Genomic DNA, 17,805 nt, shown 5'->3' on the forward strand with positions numbered 1-17,805 from the left:
AATGAAAATGATCATATTGGCAATGATGATGATGATGATGATGTTTCCCCAACGACAACGTGGCGTTTTCCTTCGTAAACAAAAAAACAAAAAGAAAAGAAAGAAATGGTTCCATTTTGAAACTTAACAAAACTAAGAATAAAAAAAAACTATAACGAATTTGTCAACAACTTTGATCATAGCTTGATGATGATGATGGGGAGAATGGATATGAACGTATCAAAAGTTTGATACAACAAACTATACAAATAGCAACGAAGACCACATATTTGATCGTGGTAACAATGATGATTACTATAGACATTTTCATTATTATATAGAAGCCATCATCTTCATTCAATTCTCGATTCTTTTCCTGTGTGTGTGTGTGTGTGTGTGTGTGTGTGTGTGTCATTTAATCATCATCTTTTCAAAAGATGATCGTCTTTTATGATGATAGCAACGATGATGATAACGTCATTGTCATTTTTGTTAGTTGTTCTTTTTTTGTTTTTGTTCGGTTGGATCGAAAAAAGCTGTTCGATCTTCCGATTACTTTCGATTCTTATCCATAATCATCATCAACCGATGTTGGGTGTTCAACGATTCAAATGTGATAACATTAGAGGCTCGAAAAAAAAGAAATACATACAAAAGATAAATTACGATTCAAAATGATGATGACAATTTTTTTAGGTCGTTCTTTATGATCATAAAGAAAATTGAATGGGGAAAATGAAAAAAAAATTCGTTTATAGTTGCTACTTTTTGTTGTTGTTGTTTCAATAATGATGATAATGGTCCATAATCGAACCGCTATCGAGATTGAATTGATTTGAAAACTTTTTTTTCTCTTTCCACCACTATGAAGAAATTGTTTTTGGAAAATAGATTACGCCCACCTGTGCAGTGTAAATATGAAAGTGTTCGAGAGAGCCTGTTTTTATATTTGTCGCTCTTCTAATCTGGATCGACATAACACATGACATTACTTAATGTAAATTGTCTTGTAATCCTATTATCAACATCACAGCCATTATTTTTTTTTATTCACCAATTTTTCTTTTTTACCCACTCATTTACACAGTTGATGTTTGGGTTCCAATTTCATTTCTTCAACAGAATGAAAATTAGATTGCTTCCAATTTCATATTATTATTATTATTATTATTATTATGCTGAATATTTTTCTTCTTTTTTTCGAATATATAAACAAGAAGAATATTCTTTATTGTCGATGTTTTTGTTGTTTTTTCAATTCTTTGAACCATAACCAGAATTCATTGTTCTCCCTTAGCCTTAGTTATGAATGCAATTAATGGCTTCACATATATAGTCATAATAATCATAATCATAATCATTGCTAGCAAATCTCTTTCTCCGGTGGAATATTCATGTTCATGTTCTCTAAGTATCTCCCTTCATTTCTTCTTTTTTTTTCATTATATTTAGAATAATTCCACATATAATGTCGGTTAATCATAGTATTAACTACATCTCATGTAAATATTAGTGTTTGTATGTTAGGCAACAAAAAAAAATGTAGTCATATTTGCATAAAATACACCACCGCCTAAGTTTGACATTTTTGCCTGTTTTATTTTCATTTTTAATCAAATTGTTGGTTCGTTGTCTTTTGACATTTTTTCTTTTTTTGAATCGGTTATTCGTATAATCACTCAAATCTTTATCATTGTCAAGGTTTTGAAAATTATTTATCCTTTTATCGTTGAATAGATAACATTACAAAAAAATCTATTTGATTTTTATTCCAATCGAATTGATTTGAATCGATTTCATCTTATTGTATGGCTACCATTATTTTATTTCTAATTTTGTGTTTTTTATTTGTCAGAAATTCAAAAAAACTAAATTGCTAACCATTCAATGTTTTGAATAAAGGTGAAGAGAAAAAAAATTGATCCAATTTAAACACTATAGCGTTTGCTCACTCTATTTATTTTTGGTATTTTTTTTCTATTCAAACTATAGATGCAATCAATTTGAAAATGATGATGATCAAAAAAAAAAAAAAAATGAAGCGAATTCCTAAGAACAATGAACTGTGGTAATAGTAATTTAACCCGTCTTTTGTTTTTGAATTTTTCATCAATTTTCGTTGACAGCAAATGAAGAAAAAAAACAAACGAAAAAAATTCAATTTCACCATTTTCCGTTTTATCAGTATTACCTTTTTTTTATTTTCATTCCTTCATTTTGAAACAAGAAAAATAGATTATAATGTAATGAATAAAACAAGTCGATTTGGATCAAATTGCGAAAATACATACACACTCACAAACAATATATCCATGAAAGATCGTTTATCTTCCAAAGAATGATAGTGACATTGGCCGGTTGGACATCAATTAATATCATAGTGTTCAATGGTTTTAATGAAATAAAGGTATCATATAGTCAATTTAATTAAAAGTTTCAATCGTATTCCATCATTGTGGGTGGTCTCGTTGGGATCAATTTTATTGTCCAATGTTTATGTTGATGGTAATCAATTTCCCCGTCCATATCAATGATGATCCGTTTTGGATACATTGAGCTTGTTTTTTTACAACTTAAATCCCAATAATTTTTAATTACATGGATGATTTCACAAGATGGAAAACGAACATGTTGAATTTTTTTTATTAATTTTTTTTACAACAAACTTAATAATTGATCTATTGTTCATTAGTTTTCACAGGAAAAATAAATTATTCACCCTAATTATAAAATTATTTATTGGATATCGCTCAAATACGGAGCATTTTGACCGATTGTAGCCAAAGCGATTTTTGATTTCAACATTCGGGAGCCCAAACTTTTAACATCAGCCATGGTTATCGAATCAACTTGTTTGAGATAATCATCAATTGAAAATTTTTGTCCTCCCATTAATAATTGAGTGCCCATTTCATATGCCAATGCAGCTTCATCATCCAAAGCGATCATTGCCGAAGTTTTCAAATTGTTTCTAATTTCAATCATGGCAGATATGGGTTAGAAACACAAAATACACAAAAAAGATAGTACTTACTTAGCATCATTAAGTTCAGCATCCGAAACCGAAGTCATTGTAGCACGGAATTCTTTTACTAAGGATTTGACCAATACACTCATGTCACAGGTATTTGGTGCTACTAAATTCACGCCAAAAAGACCAGTATTTTCATAGTTATAGTTGAATGAAGCCACTGAGATATTCTCCGTGGATTTTCCACTAAGTTGAGCTTTGATTGCTTGACTAAGACGTTGTGCCTCGTTTAGATCATTAGAGTTTTTGATTTGACTACCCGAACCAAGAATTTTCTGTAATAAGGCAGCAGCAATATAATCTTTGGGAGATTTGTTGATGCTAAAATAATTTCATTAATCTAATGGAAAGTCAAGATTATTTTAAAATGAAAATACCTGACACCTTCACAGGCTATGGCAACATAAGTCAATGGTGAACATGAATCTTGATGGATTTCGCCACCAATAAAATCGCTAGATTCTTTCGTTCCTGACGATGCTGGCAATATGAGATTTTGTCCGACCAATTCAGTAAGCTGTTGATGATCCATACCGAGTCCGACAACTACTGTATTGGATCCAACAAATGTTTCGCGATGAAATTTTTTCAAATCTTCCGTTGAATGTTTTCCCACCATAAATTTCGGTACATACAGGGAGTTTCGAAGACCGCCTTTGTATGCGACCTGATGAATTAATTCAGTCAATTGAATAAATGGCGTATCTTCCATCAGAGACCGATCGACCATTAGTCGTTCAGTGTTGTCAGCAACTTCCCAATGTTTGAAAGCTGGCCGTGCGACAGTATCTGCAACCATGGCAAAATTTTTCGGTAAAATTTCATCATCGTTATGTACTTCCAAAAGGTAGGCGATTGAATCACGAGTACCAGCCACTGTCAATCGTCCGCCGTGATATTCGATTTGACGTGTTATACCGAATGAGCTGAATTGTTCGGTCCCTAAACCGGCAGATGAACGAACGACATGAGAAATGCCCAATTTAGATTGAGGTTCATAACGTGCCCCAGCACGAACAACAACAGCTACGCGAGCTAATGGTGATTCAGATTCAGCTGAAGCCAAAACGATACCAGATGGAAGTGTGGAAACTTGAATCGATGATGATGATGATTTAGCTTGAGTTTGACCAGCAGACAAATATCGTTTCAACTGGACATTGATCGAACGGATTGTCTTCAAATTTTTGCTCAACATTTTATCAAGTTTGGGGTATCTGATGAAACAGAATATTATTAAGAATTAGATAATCTCAGAATAATTTTTATACCAGAAAAAAAACAATAAATCAACGTGAAAAATCGTCGAATTGGTAAAAAAAAAGTCAACGACAACAGCTGCAAGGTGATTCCGAACACTAAAGTTTGACGCATGCCTGTCTCAGTTCTTTGCACGACCGTTCATATATGTGATTTCGGTTTTTTGGTTTGAATTTCTAAAGCAAAACCGCGCTTCAATCTTATTCGGAATTGTTTTTTTGGTTTTTGATAATAAAACTTTATTTTTTCGAACATTTTTTTATAATTCAATTGAAAATCAATAAGCCGCTTGCGTAACTGTCAATTGCTTACTAGGTCAATGGATCGGCAACTGATTGAATCCTGAAGCAAGTATAAAAAACAAAGAAACAACGAGAAAAAAGGCGGCGGTTCATTCAAATAATTTTAACAGCCGTTTATAATTAACTCTTTCCACATCAACAGTTATTATTAGTTGGATGCTTTCTATAGAAAATCTATTCGAAACTTCTACAAAAAAAAAGATTTCCACATCAAACTTAGTTAGTCAAAATATAGGCATGGTGATGATTATTATCATCATCAAAATAAATAGCTTCTTGCTCAATCGTTTTTGTTATTTTCAACAGGATCGGATCATCATGATTTCGTAAATTTAATCCTTGATCTTGGACTTGAATATTTTTTTCATTATCATGGTCGAGGCTATTTTATAATTACGAAATTTTATTTTTATTATTTATTAAAATAAGCTATTGAATAAGATATATGGCATTTGTAAGATTATTTGATTTGATCACATCCGTTTTCAATAATAAAACCAAAAATGTCCATAATCATTGAAATTGTTGCATACGTGTATGCGATCACGTTGACCACATCCATTCATTTACAAAAGTGACACATTTTAGTATGCTTGTTTCAAGAATTTTTATGTTGGAAAGATGTGAAAACAATAACTACAACAATGTGATAATTGATGTTATCTTTGCAAATATTTGCATGCGACCGACAATAAAACGATAATGTGTTCCAAATACCATATACCTTGACCTGAAGAATTTCGGGTATTTAGATTACATTATTTATTTGGTATATTTTATGAGATAAAACCCAAAATCTCTGATATTTTGTCCAAATTAATATAATTTGATAGAAATCGATCTTTATGTATTACGTAATCGAATTATCAAACACATAATTATCATCGGTGTAAATTCACACATGTTTAATGATTACATAATTTGTTGTCTTAAACATCATCATCATCATGATGATGGAACACACACACTTGACAAAATGATGTTTTCCAAACAGTATTTGTTAGTGGTATATTTCTGTGTATATAAAATTACGCAACATGACATTTTAACAGGCGAAAGTGCTTTCAAACAACAACAACGAAAATAAAAAGAGAAAAAACAAAACATATGCATGAGATACGGCAATTTTGCAACAAAACATTTCTTAAAAAATTACATCATCGTAAACAACATGATTTTGATTTTGACAAACTTTAAATATTGGCAATATAGTAAACAAAAGTCCGCGACTTATTTTAGCTTCAGGCTTTCGCTTATGCAATAAAATGATTCGAATGAAATAAAATGATGAAACATGATCCGTATATATATAAAAAACAAGAAATAATTTTATCACTCATGATTGGCGATGATAACATTGATCTTGAAATTATTTACATAAATAGCTTGTTGCGAAATATAGCTACAAAAAAAGAAAACAAAGCAAAAAAAAACACGAGAAATTTCTTTCATCTTCAAGATCGAACTATCTCTCTTGCTCTGGACCAATAAGATAAAATATGTTGAAGAGTCAGAGAATAAGTTGCAACTACTTTTAGCCGTTATGATGGGAGGAGAATTTCTAGTACGATTCTAAATCTGACATCTAATACATGGATCACCTCCCTTGTGTCATAATCATCTGTCAATTGAATATTGTTTTTTTTTGTTGTAAAAATGTGAGCATTTTCTTCTATCAAAATATTGATGTTCCAACATTTTAGAACCATCATAAAGACATTGACATTGAATATTTGTGTGTTTTTTTATCGTCATCATCATCATCTTTAATTTGTAACTTGAAACCTTCGAAAGTCAATTGACCATAACATTGACAATGACCACTCACATTTTTTCTATGTTTGTCTCACATGAAATATATTCTAAAAACAACAAAAATTCAACAACAACATCAATCTTGGTGATAAAGAAAACAAAAACAACAAAAATATAGCTATGGATCAATGATCATAGTTCTTTATTACAATGTTCTTGTGCATCTTTGAATCATGATATACATCGATCGATATAAATACGACATTCAAATTAATCAATGTCAATTCATTCTTGTGAAAAACGCTTATGGTTTAATAATAATTCAACATACAATTGATCTACTATTGTTGTTTCATTTGTAGACGATAACTATTTATCGATATTATTTTGGTCATCATTTCTTCCATTGAGATTATAATCGTCAAAATCAAAATGAATTTTATTAAGGTGAGTTTTTCATTTGATAAAAATTCCATCATTTCAAACAACCAAATTAATCGTCAAATATTCAGTGTTTTTGTTGCTTGAACATCTCAACTATGCTGATGTTGATAGCATTCATAATCATTACATTTTTATGTCCACCAAGCAATCAATCAATTGGTTATTTTGAAAATTATGGCTGGCCATCATACGGCATTGTGAAACCATTTTGGATGGCACCATTTTCTACATATCCTACCGAACAAACAAGTGGTTATTCTCGTTCAGCCAGAATTCTTTCGGCTGGTGTTGTTCGTAATGCACCGGGCACACGTCGCAATGTTATGGGCTATTGAAAAAAATCGAATTTTTTGAAACTTGTAAATAATTCATCTGTAAATAATCATCGAATTGTTTTATCAAATTATTTATTTATTACATATTTTTACAATGAAATTTATTTTATTTTATTGAATAAAATGGAATTCAATCAAACATTTATTGCCAAATATTTTGTTACTATTTCTCTGTGCAATTCGAATGTCAACATCGACATCGCCTGATACGATGGATTCTCAAACGGCAGGAAGTTCTAATCGATCAATTGGAGAAACTCGTAGATTCTGTCTATGCGATGAAGAACGATGGCCGTTTTCAAAAGTTCGCAGATACATTCTTCGAAAACAACGCCGAAATTGTCCTGATTGCCATGAACCGTTCCGTTATATTACGATTAAAGATAAACCGATCACTTTGTATCGATATTTATTTTGTTCGGGTTGGCATGGTTTTAGTCTCATCATAAATTCATTTTTACAATTTTGGTTACTGTTTTACATTGCTTTTTTGGCTATCGTTGATTACCAGTTAAGTGGTGAAAAAATAGCCATGGAAAATATTTTCTCTAAGTCCAGTACCGATATCCGATATGTATTTATTACCCTCACCATTATATTTATAATGTCGTCAACGTATGCGACAATCAAAACAATTCTACAACAGTCAATGGAATTTCTTATCCGAACTGGATATAAATTAATAATCGATGTTCAATTAGCTAGATATTAAATATTCTGAATTTCACAATTGCGCTAAAAAATTCAAATTTTGTGTCTCGTATTTTATGAACTAAGCTCGCTTTTTCATATGTTGTTTTTAGTTGCAAAAGCAGCTGTCAATCTGAATTCCAATCGGTTGCCAATTTATCATAATAAATTCAAATTGTTGCTATATAGAATATCACAATAAAGCGATCATGTTTACGGTAACTGATAAATTTATTTATGATATTTAATTTTCTAAATGTTGTTTGTAATTTCAGAAAATATTCTTATCTGATCTTGGCTTTATCAATTTGATTTTAAAATCATCGCCTTACCGAACATCAAAATTTGGTTGTCCACATCTCCGACATCGTAGGCCATTGTCTAATCATGCAGAAAATTCAATTATTCAAACCGACGAGGCCTATGATATTGTCATTAACGGTGGTGGAATTGTGGGTTTTTCAATGTTTGCTGCTATAAAATCCTCGCCTTTTTTGTCAGCCAAACGTGTTCTGTTGATTGAACAACAATCGCAGCCTCAGCCATCTTCATCGGCAATGCAAGAGAATCGTAAATTTAGCAATCGTGTATCTGCCATAACTCTTTCATCAAAACAATTTTTTGAACAATTAAAGATTTGGAATTCTTTATTGCCTTATGCGAAACCAGTTCATGCAATGTATGTATGGTCAAACCATTATCAAAATGGAATCAATTTTGGACACGATTCACCATATGAAGATGAAATGTGTTACATTTTAGAGAATACTCGTATGCTTCAAGCACTGCACGATCAAATTGAATCAAATTCGAATCCATTACAAAAAATTTCCTACAAAACTTCGGTTGTCGATATCAACCAAGATGTTGATGTGCGCGATTCGCAAGCTACTACGATCAAACTCAAGATTGTCGATCTGGAAGATACTGAACAACAGCAAAAATCAATTCAAACCAGGCTGTTGATCGGTTGTGATGGATACAAATCGATTGTACGCTCAAAATCGACATTGCCTTATTTCGAGGCTGATCTTGACCAAATGGGCATAGTGGGAACTTTGGAAGTTGAAACTCTTAATAAGGATAATAGTATAGCATTTCAACGATTCGTTAGTGATCAATTAGTAATTGCATTGCTGCCACTTGATGAATGTCATTCATCTTTGGTACTATCAGTACCTAAACAATCTGTACAAGATTGGATGAAGCTTTCTGATCAGGAATTCGTCTCTCGGCTCAACAATGAAATTATTCGTGAGCCAAAAATACAAAACCCGCTAGATAAGCTTGCATCTACATTTAATGTCCGTCAGCTTTATGGTAACGCTCAGATACGATCACCTCCAACAATTCGCTCAATGGTTGCTGGATCAAGGGCCGCATTTCCACTCGGGTTTGGTACGACCATACCATTCATGGTCGGTACAATCCAGGCAAAAGTTCCTTTATTACAAGCATTAGTTAATAAAGACAAACGTGTCAATACAGCAATTATTGGTGATGCAGCACATCGTGTTCATCCATTGGCTGGTCAAGGTCTTAATCTTGGTCTTGGTGATGCCAGTACATTGTTCTCATGTTTGGAATCAAAATCCTCTGCCGGTTATGAACTTTTTGCATCAAGATCCGATTCCTATGAAGCTCTCAGTCAAGCCTTATTTGATTTTGAAAGATGTCGAGTATTGAAATTGATACCGATGATGGCTGCCATACATTCGATGCAAACTTTATTCCATTTCACACCTTCGGTATTATTGCCAATAGTTAATCAGATGGACATGGCCAAAAAACTTATCGTATCGTTCGCTAATTCACGATGAAATCGAATCTTGTTTTTGTTTACTATAAAATCATATAATTATACTGTAAATTGTTTTTCCTTAAACTCATTTCAAATAATGGTCATTGTATGTTGTCCTCAATTCAATTAGTTATTTTCTAATAAATGATTTAAAGTCAAAAATAGTTAACGGAAAATAGACCATGAGGATGAGAATTTTTCCTCTTTTTCAAAACTTTGATCAAATATTGACAAAAAAAAAAATCTATAGGCAGCATAAAAATTTCGGGTTTTTTTTGGGTTGTGATTCGATAAATTCCTGTACCCAAAAATAGCAGTTTTGCGAAAAAGTAAATATACTCAAGGATTTGAGTCGGTTATATATAAAAGCTTTTGTCCGTGATGATTCGATGATAATTTTTTTCAGTTTTTTTCCAAGTGTTGATTCAAATATACCTTATGCGAGATGATTATTTTACATTTTTGCCATTATATTTTCTTCGTTACTTTATTATTCATATTGTTAATCTTGGAAAATGTAAAAGTTAATGCGGACGATGAAACCTATTCTAGTCACTCAGAACATGAACAAAGCAGTTCACCTGAAGACATCGATCCATTATCAACCGTCACTAATGATACACGTCACGGAAGAAGTAAGGGTATTTGAATTAAAATTTAAATATAAATTTCATTTTATTATTGTGCTGATAGCATTCTTTTCCGACCTTGGTTTTCTTCGTCCTACTTTGTTCAACATTGTTCGATTCCCAAACGAGGAATGTTTGGATGCAAGCAATCAAAGTGGGACATGTTATACAGCTTTAGAATGCAAAAAACTTGGTGGTAATCCAAGTTCGAAATGCGCTAAAGGTCTTGGGACATGTTGCATCAGTATGTGTTTTTTTGATCTATAAAGATTTTGTCGTTCTTAATGAATCATAATTTTTACAGTGTCCAGAACTTGTCATAATAGTACTTATAACAAAGTTGTCTATTTCAAAAATCCCAACTATCCATTGACTGATTCGGAGCAAAATTTCTGCGATCTTAGCGTTAATATTGTCGATGCTGATATTTGTCAATTACGTATCGATTTTCTTGAATTTCAAATTGATCCTCCAACTGAAGGAAATTGTTTGGGCGATAAATTCACTGCAACAGCTTCCGGTATGACACCAACAGCTATTCCTGTGCTTTGCGGTAATAATCGTAATCAACATAGTAAGTGGCATCATGGTTTTATATAAGAAAATTTATTTAAATCTTATTTTCATCTCACCAGTTTACCTTTCATTGCCAACAAATCAAGAAAAACGTTCTGTATCGATTGTGTTCGAGACTAACGCTCTTGGTGACTATCGATTTCATTTAAAAATTACTCAAATCGATTGTCGTGTGCGACAACCTCCTGCTCAAACAGGTCCATTTTCGTCAATTTCAACCTTGGCTGCGAGACAGTCGCGAACCATTTATCAAAAGATTCCTAATCAACTAACATATCCTGCACCCACTGGTTGTCTGCAATATTTTACACAACCAACAGGAACAATTGAAAGTTTTAATTTTGGTCATTATCTCAACAACTTAGATTATGCTATATGTATTGAACGTCAACCTGATACATGTCGTGTTATTTATTCGGCGACCGATTTAAATTTCGGTATTGAATCATCACAGACGGGGACAATGCCAGCTGCCGGTGATCGTTATTGCAGTAATGATTATCTATTGCTTATTGGCGGTTCCCAAACCGGCGAAGGAACAACTCTGGATCGATATTGTGGAGGAAAGTTAGCCTATTCAAGTCTGGAAACTACCGAAACTCCTGTCATAACCAAAGCCAACGGACCGATTGTCGTTCGATTTCATTCCGATGCGACACATTCGGTTACGTTGAAGGAAGGTTTCCGTGTGAAATACGAACAAAGTCCTACTGAGTGTTCAACCGCCACTTCGGCTTCAAACAATCCATTATTGAATAATCCAAACAGCCCAAATCCATTCATATCACCTGTAGTAGTTGCTCTGATGGAATCCAATAGACCCAAACCAGTAAAATTACCACCATTTTATCACAGCAATCTGGACCAATCAGAAACGAATGATGTGGCCAGCACACGAAAACAACAATCACTTGAAAGCAAAGTGGAAACGGCATCGCTTGAAATAAAATCTAGATCCAATGGCAAGCAATTAGTTTTATAGTTTTTACTTTTTTTTTGTATGGGTTAATAAAATTTCAAATAATACAAAAAATGAAATCTACAATGTTCTTTGCATTTAGTAAGGATTGGCACGTTGAGGCCTAGTTGGATCGAACAATTTAGGGTCATTGTTATATTTTGGATCGCGATAAAACATGGACATAAGTCCAAATCGAACAGCGCGTGAATGTTCCTTTCGTACAGCCCGATGTTGACGTTCACAAAGTCCGGTAATATGTTTGTCATACATACGTCCTGTATATGGTGACACAAATTGACTTAACAAACGAACGTTCTGTAAGCATAAAATGACAATTAGCAAACTCTCGCGAAAAAATGTATTTACCTTGTAATCAATTTCAATTCCATAACGACATAAAATGCACTGTGGTTTTTCCTTCAGATATGGATTGGTCATATTTGGATCCGGCTATGGCCAAAAAAAAACTATTTAGTTTAATTAACTATTCGTAACTATTGACTTACTAGATCTTCATCGTGACAAGATTTTGGTTCGGATGATTTCGAACACATCAAGCGACTAGTATTGAATATTGTCGATGTTGTCCAACATTTTTGTCGCAACACTGGGAAAATTAATAATGTATTAATATTTTCACTTTTATATTAACAGTACCCAAATCAGTACACAAGAATGCTCACCGGAAAAGGCCAGATTAGTTAAGATTTTCATTTTAGATTTTTTTCCTCAAAACTAAATTGAAAAGCATGTGTAATTCATTTGATTACGTTATCTATGTGCGGATCGTGTTAGTGGTTGAAATTGTACGAAATGAAAAATTTTGAGTGTTATAAACAACATAATGCATTATTATTTAATGATGGAAAAAATCAGTTGTTTTCATGAATGGATGTCTCAAGTTTATGAATTTTTTTATTTTTTACCATCATTTGTAGATGATGGCTTATGAAATCGATAAACGTCTTATCACACTGGCTGTACGAGATTTACCTTTGAATCGACGGCAGCAATTATCCTCATATTTAAACGTCGAACAAATTCTTATGTCGGAATGTGGTCTTGCTCGTGATTATCGAGGTATAGCGCAACAACTAAATTTATCATATTCTGAGATTGCTAGATTGGAAAAGCTATGCGATCCATGTGGATCACTACTGAACTATCAACAGGTTGCTGAACTAAACGTATTTGACCTGTTCGAATTGTTAGTATCGATTGGCCGATTCGATATTCTTGATGACATGATTCCGGTGATTTTGGATGATATGGCCAATCGGATTAATCGAGAGCATAATCAATCGGCACAGAAACTTGTACCTATTCAACATGAATCGATCATTTGGTATGACGCTTATGTTTGTTATGCTGATTCAGATTTGGATTTCGTTCGTCGTCTAACTGAATACCTTGAATCACCTGCTGTCGGATTTCGTTTATTTGTTCGCGATCGAGATCTTATGGTGGGCAATTGGGTGTACGAAGCATTTGCTAGACTAATTGAAACACAATGTCGTCGTATGATCATCGTATTGTCGCCAGATTTTTTTCAATCTCATGATTGTAAATTTCAATCTATGTTTGCTGCTGGTTTGGCAATCGAGAAATGTCAGCGTATATTGATACCTATCATTTATAAGCGTTGTGAAGAGATACCATCAATTTTACGGTTAATGAGTAAAATTGACATGAGTAGTATGGCCAATTCAATACCCGATTGGTCAATGAAACGATTGATAATGTCGATAAGGCCGGAACAATCATCACCTCAGCATAGACAAATTGGACCGCCAAATCATCATCATCAATCTATTGAATTAAATGATAATAACAATAATGACGAAAATCCTTCCAATCATCAAAATGTTTTAATGCCATTAGAAAAATCTGAAACAATAACGATAGATTCTTCGATGGAAAACAATACTCAGATTAAAAATAACTCAATCATATCTGTGATATCGAACGACGAAAATTCATCATCAACTAGACCTTTAATTCCAAATGCTACTGTCACTGCATCTAGTAGTAAAACAGCAATGAACAGCGTTGATAAAAATCGCTCCAAAAATTGGATCAAAACAATCAAAAAGAAAATCAAAGTTGCTTTATAATTTTTTTATATTTTTGTTAAATTCTAAATAAAATAATATAATTTGAACTGCTCATTTATTCATAAATGTTTCTATATTTTCTACTAAGAAAAATAACATTCCAACATAAACAATGAGAATCTGGTTGATTGAGAGAAAAAAAAATTAAATAATTTTTCTCGTCAAATTCAATTCTTTTTTATACTTACATTAAGAATAGTTCGATTCGTAATTGTGCCGAAAGGTTCAAAACTAGGTCCATATTTCTTTCCATTATTTAATCGATCATGCCAATTTTCATAACGAAATTTTAATCGGCTGAATTTGATTGCAGGAATTATGGTCGATAAATATCTGGCAACACTGTGTAAGAGATGTGTTTGCACAGTCAAATTGCCAAGTAAACTGATTAATGATGAGCTATGAATGAAAAACATCAGATACACTAGTATTCGTTCGGAACCATTGCCTAGTGATCTTAACGATAACAAGCTAATCACATTGATTGGAACACTGAATGTAATGAAAATGAGAAAAAATGGACCCCATAATTCTTGATAAGCTCGACAAAAATACACGGACAATTGTAAATGTTCACGGTGCATCGCACAAAGTTGCTTTAGAATTTTGATAGACAACCAACGACCACAGAAGAATGATGTGCGTAAACGACCAACTCTAATTGAAACGTACATAGAAATATTGCGCAATTGATGTTTCATTAGATCTATCTGACCATTGACATAGGTAAGTATCAATAGTTGTATAATTACAATGAAAACTGTGAATCTTAATAACAACCATAGGAAATAAGTTATCAGACAAACTTCTCCGATGAATAGTGGCAATCGTTGCCATAGATAAAGTTTGAATGGTTGATAAAGAATTTGATAAGAATGTATGGTAATTTGTAAAGATAATGGGACTAAAAATTATCGGTTAACGATAAAAAGATTTGTTTCAGTTAAAATTTCGCTTACCTAAAGCAATTTTGATGATTGAAAAAATATGCTCATAAATCGTTTGTAAAATTATTAATCTACGACGGCAATTGATCGAAACTGTCGTTATTGTTTTGAATTCTGGCAAGGATGCAAATCGTTCTGGATCAACATGTTCAAAATTCAGCCATAATTTGAAACTGACCCAATTACGATAAAACCATCGTTTTATATTGTTCGAAGGAAAATCAGCCAGCATGACATCAATTTTTTCCCTAAATTCTTGTTCTGGTAACAAACATTGATTATATGATTGTCGATTAATTACAATCAAATCATATGGAAATTGAAAGGAAACGGAAAGAATATTTCGTGGATTATATATTAATTCATGAGCTCTGAACAAAATTGTCACGATCATTAGAATTAATATCATGAAATTAATATAAAGATTTTTATGATCTGCATAAATGCAATGACTATATGGATCTAATAGCCATAATTTGTGATGAGATGGTGTCGAATCAATCGTGTAGCTTATAATACACGACACTAATCGAATGAAAACTATGCTTATTACGCACGTATTTATACGATATTTAATTTTATATCGATGATCATTATTATTTTCGATAATAAATTTAAATTCATTATAACAAAAACCAGAGAAATCCATACTGGATCACAATAATAATGAAATTAAATTATTCGAACCGAATGATAAGGCTTCAGATGACAAAATGTTAGCGGAACAAAAACATTATTCATGAAGTGTTTTGTTATGATCTAAAACATTATTCATGAAGTGTTTTGTTATGATCTAAAACATTATTCATGAAGTGTTTTGTTATGATCTAAAACATTATTCATGAAACGATAGTGTTTTTATAATGAAGCTTTAATTGATTTTTCACACATAACATTGAAAATAGCGTAACAAAATCAATTTGAAAAATAATGTACAAAATAATAGTAATAATTAAAAATTTATTATTTGATTAGCAAAGAACATTTTGATATGGCATTAGAAAGAATAGAAATACCGTATACAGATAAGATATTGAAACAGAATCATTTTGGGCACATGATATGAATCGAAATCAAAGTAAATTTTTTTACGAATGAATAACACTATTAAGTACTCTATGTGTGTAAATAATGACATTTCCCTACACGAATAATTTCGATCAATAACTAAAATTTCATTCAAGATAATTGAAAATTACAAAAAGAACGATTGTTTAATCAATCTATAGCAGTGATTCTCAACCCGTGTGCCGCGGCACATTGGTGTGCCGCGAAATTCTGAAAATGCAACTGATATATATTTTGTGCCGCTAAAATTGTGCCGCGACAACAAAAAGGTTGAGAATCAATGATCTATAGATTACATACACTGTCTTGTGACTTGTTGGTTGTTTAATTTAATTATTTTTATTTTTATTTTTATTTTTTGATGATGATAGATGATTAATCAACGATGTTGTGTAACAAGGTAAAAGGTAGATATAATCGATTATAGTATTTAATTATCTGTAAAACTTGGAATTTTTAACGATGGGAACTAGACAATTCTCGAAAAACATATAGAGATACCTTAATTTAAAATGATGATTACCGAACAAGAAGGCCATCAACAAGAATCATTAGTATGACTTTTAGTAAATGAATATATAATGGAAAAATTCCATTCGTTTTGATTAAAAAAAAGAATTTTCCAAATAACGAATATCATATCTACATTCAGTTATGTAAGCGAGTTAACTGATTTATTAATATTCAGACATGGTCTCCGGATCGACCACCATCGAATCGATTAAATTTTTTAATTTTATGAATGATAAAATTTACTTTTTTTCAGATAACATTCAAAAGATGGCGTATTGAGCAAAGATATTGTTTGCCGTGGATAGGAAATTAATTTGATGCTATCCTTGAAACATTCATTATAATTATTGTTCGAAAAGAGTCGACGCAATTCAATTTAAATAAGATGGATCCTCTTTCCTTGGATACAAAATGATTGGATTCGAATCGAAAAAAAATCATGTACTACTACCACGACAAAAATACAACTACATATTGTGTTTTTTTACGCTTTTCCATTCATATCTATCTTTTCACTAAATAATCATTTTTTGTATATTCAATGATATACATTCTTATATGTACATGTATAAATGTTTCCATCCGATTTGGCGCGTTTTTTTTCTATCACTGACGATTTTATGGATGTTGGATATTGTCGTCATCACCATCATCATCATGATCGTCGTTGTTTATTGCCGTCAGTTGGATTTTGAATCGTATACAGTGTTGAACTAAGTGTCGTTATAATGTTTGTTTCTTTCGTGGATGAAGGCCGTTTAATAAAAAATACCGTAAAAACCAACCTAATAATTGATACCAAAGAATTTTTCGAAAAAACAGCCATAGTTTTATTTTAATTTTTCGAAAAAAATCCTATTGTAATTAATCATTTCTTCCAAATTCTAAATTTTCAAAAATTATTACATTGTGATTCTTAACAAAAAAAAATCTTATTATTTAATCATCAAATTGCAATATTCAAGTCATTAAAAGAAAATTAGATTTTTCAAATTATTCAACAAATCATCATTTATTTGTGTGTACTTTTTTTTTGTTCGAAATACTGCTTTAATCATCATCGTCATCATCAATAACATTTTCCAATCATAAATCACAAGAGAAAAGGTATTTGATATTCATAGAATCATTTCAATCGAATATTGTTATGTAAGAATATTGACAAACAGAAAGTTGAATGAACATTATTCAAAAAAAGATTTGATTCATAATCCTAGCATAAAAAGTATTAGTGCAAAAAAAAACATTTTCTCATTGCTACCAACAATTTTATTTAATACCAACGAAGAAATGTTATCAATATGTTAGATAGGTATGATCATTTTGGATAAAATAAATATCCAGTTGGCATTTTTTTCTAAAAAATCAAATATTTTACATATATCAATATACTAAACGAT

General features: G+C 31.8%; 7 protein-coding genes across 8 annotated transcripts; 4 read left to right on the plus strand and 3 right to left on the minus strand.

The window, feature by feature from the left end:
* Nucleotides 1-2,585: 2,585 nt before the first annotated feature.
* UQCR-C2 (Ubiquinol-cytochrome c reductase core protein 2) lies at nucleotides 2,586-4,438 on the minus strand. 2 transcript variants are annotated; one of them, XM_027349384.2, is made up of 4 exons: nucleotides 4,282-4,438; nucleotides 3,388-4,227; nucleotides 3,014-3,331; nucleotides 2,586-2,950 (listed from the first exon to the last, which is right to left on the minus strand). In XM_027349384.2, exons 2-4 carry the CDS (start codon nucleotides 4,206-4,208, stop codon nucleotides 2,716-2,718), a joined length of 1,374 nt encoding a protein of 457 aa, XP_027205185.2. In that variant the 5' UTR covers nucleotides 4,209-4,227; nucleotides 4,282-4,438; the 3' UTR covers nucleotides 2,586-2,715. The 2 variants fall into 2 exon arrangements, with proteins under 2 accessions (XP_027205185.2, XP_027205193.2); XM_027349392.2 differs by lacking the exon at nucleotides 4,282-4,438 and having other exon boundaries at nucleotides 3,388-4,271.
* A 2,078-nt stretch (nucleotides 4,439-6,516) lies between these two features.
* On the plus strand, nucleotides 6,517-7,245 carry LOC113792382 (uncharacterized). Its single transcript, XM_027342275.2, has 2 exons — nucleotides 6,517-6,774; nucleotides 6,840-7,245. The coding sequence occupies exons 1-2, from the start codon at nucleotides 6,760-6,762 to the stop codon at nucleotides 7,104-7,106; spliced, it is 282 nt and encodes a 93-aa protein (XP_027198076.1). The 5' UTR covers nucleotides 6,517-6,759; the 3' UTR covers nucleotides 7,107-7,245.
* Nucleotides 7,246-7,857: 612 nt separating this feature from the next.
* Nucleotides 7,858-9,761, plus strand: Coq6 (ubiquinone biosynthesis protein COQ6, mitochondrial). The gene is made up of 2 exons (XM_075824674.1): nucleotides 7,858-8,014; nucleotides 8,072-9,761. The coding sequence occupies exons 1-2, from the start codon at nucleotides 8,006-8,008 to the stop codon at nucleotides 9,614-9,616; spliced, it is 1,554 nt and encodes a 517-aa protein (XP_075680789.1). The 5' UTR covers nucleotides 7,858-8,005; the 3' UTR covers nucleotides 9,617-9,761.
* Nucleotides 9,762-9,912: 151 nt separating this feature from the next.
* On the plus strand, nucleotides 9,913-11,816 carry LOC113792336 (uncharacterized). The gene is made up of 4 exons (XM_027342254.2): nucleotides 9,913-10,232; nucleotides 10,291-10,470; nucleotides 10,531-10,800; nucleotides 10,862-11,816. The coding sequence occupies exons 1-4, from the start codon at nucleotides 10,043-10,045 to the stop codon at nucleotides 11,782-11,784; spliced, it is 1,563 nt and encodes a 520-aa protein (XP_027198055.2). The 5' UTR covers nucleotides 9,913-10,042; the 3' UTR covers nucleotides 11,785-11,816.
* mRpS18C (mitochondrial ribosomal protein S18C) lies at nucleotides 11,773-12,599 on the minus strand. Its single transcript, XM_027342265.2, has 4 exons — nucleotides 12,447-12,599; nucleotides 12,270-12,370; nucleotides 12,130-12,213; nucleotides 11,773-12,078 (listed from the first exon to the last, which is right to left on the minus strand). The coding sequence occupies exons 1-4, from the start codon at nucleotides 12,475-12,477 to the stop codon at nucleotides 11,860-11,862; spliced, it is 435 nt and encodes a 144-aa protein (XP_027198066.1). The 5' UTR covers nucleotides 12,478-12,599; the 3' UTR covers nucleotides 11,773-11,859.
* Nucleotides 12,600-12,701: 102 nt separating this feature from the next.
* On the plus strand, nucleotides 12,702-13,931 carry LOC113792353 (myeloid differentiation primary response protein MyD88-like). Its single transcript, XM_027342264.2, has one exon. The coding sequence runs from the start codon at nucleotides 12,702-12,704 to the stop codon at nucleotides 13,875-13,877; it is 1,176 nt and encodes a 391-aa protein (XP_027198065.1). The 3' UTR covers nucleotides 13,878-13,931.
* LOC113790615 (uncharacterized) lies at nucleotides 13,916-15,473 on the minus strand. Its single transcript, XM_027340308.2, has 3 exons — nucleotides 14,837-15,473; nucleotides 14,066-14,781; nucleotides 13,916-13,997 (listed from the first exon to the last, which is right to left on the minus strand). The coding sequence occupies exons 1-3, from the start codon at nucleotides 15,471-15,473 to the stop codon at nucleotides 13,929-13,931; spliced, it is 1,422 nt and encodes a 473-aa protein (XP_027196109.2). The 3' UTR covers nucleotides 13,916-13,928.
* Nucleotides 15,474-17,805: the final 2,332 nt, after the last annotated feature.

This window comes from Dermatophagoides pteronyssinus, unplaced genomic scaffold, assembly GCF_027571235.1.
Source record: "Dermatophagoides pteronyssinus isolate colony J.1.1.1.1 unplaced genomic scaffold, Derpt_VIB-CSIC_2022.12 sq0002, whole genome shotgun sequence".
In the NCBI taxonomy this organism is placed as follows: domain Eukaryota; kingdom Metazoa; phylum Arthropoda; class Arachnida; order Sarcoptiformes; family Pyroglyphidae; genus Dermatophagoides; species Dermatophagoides pteronyssinus.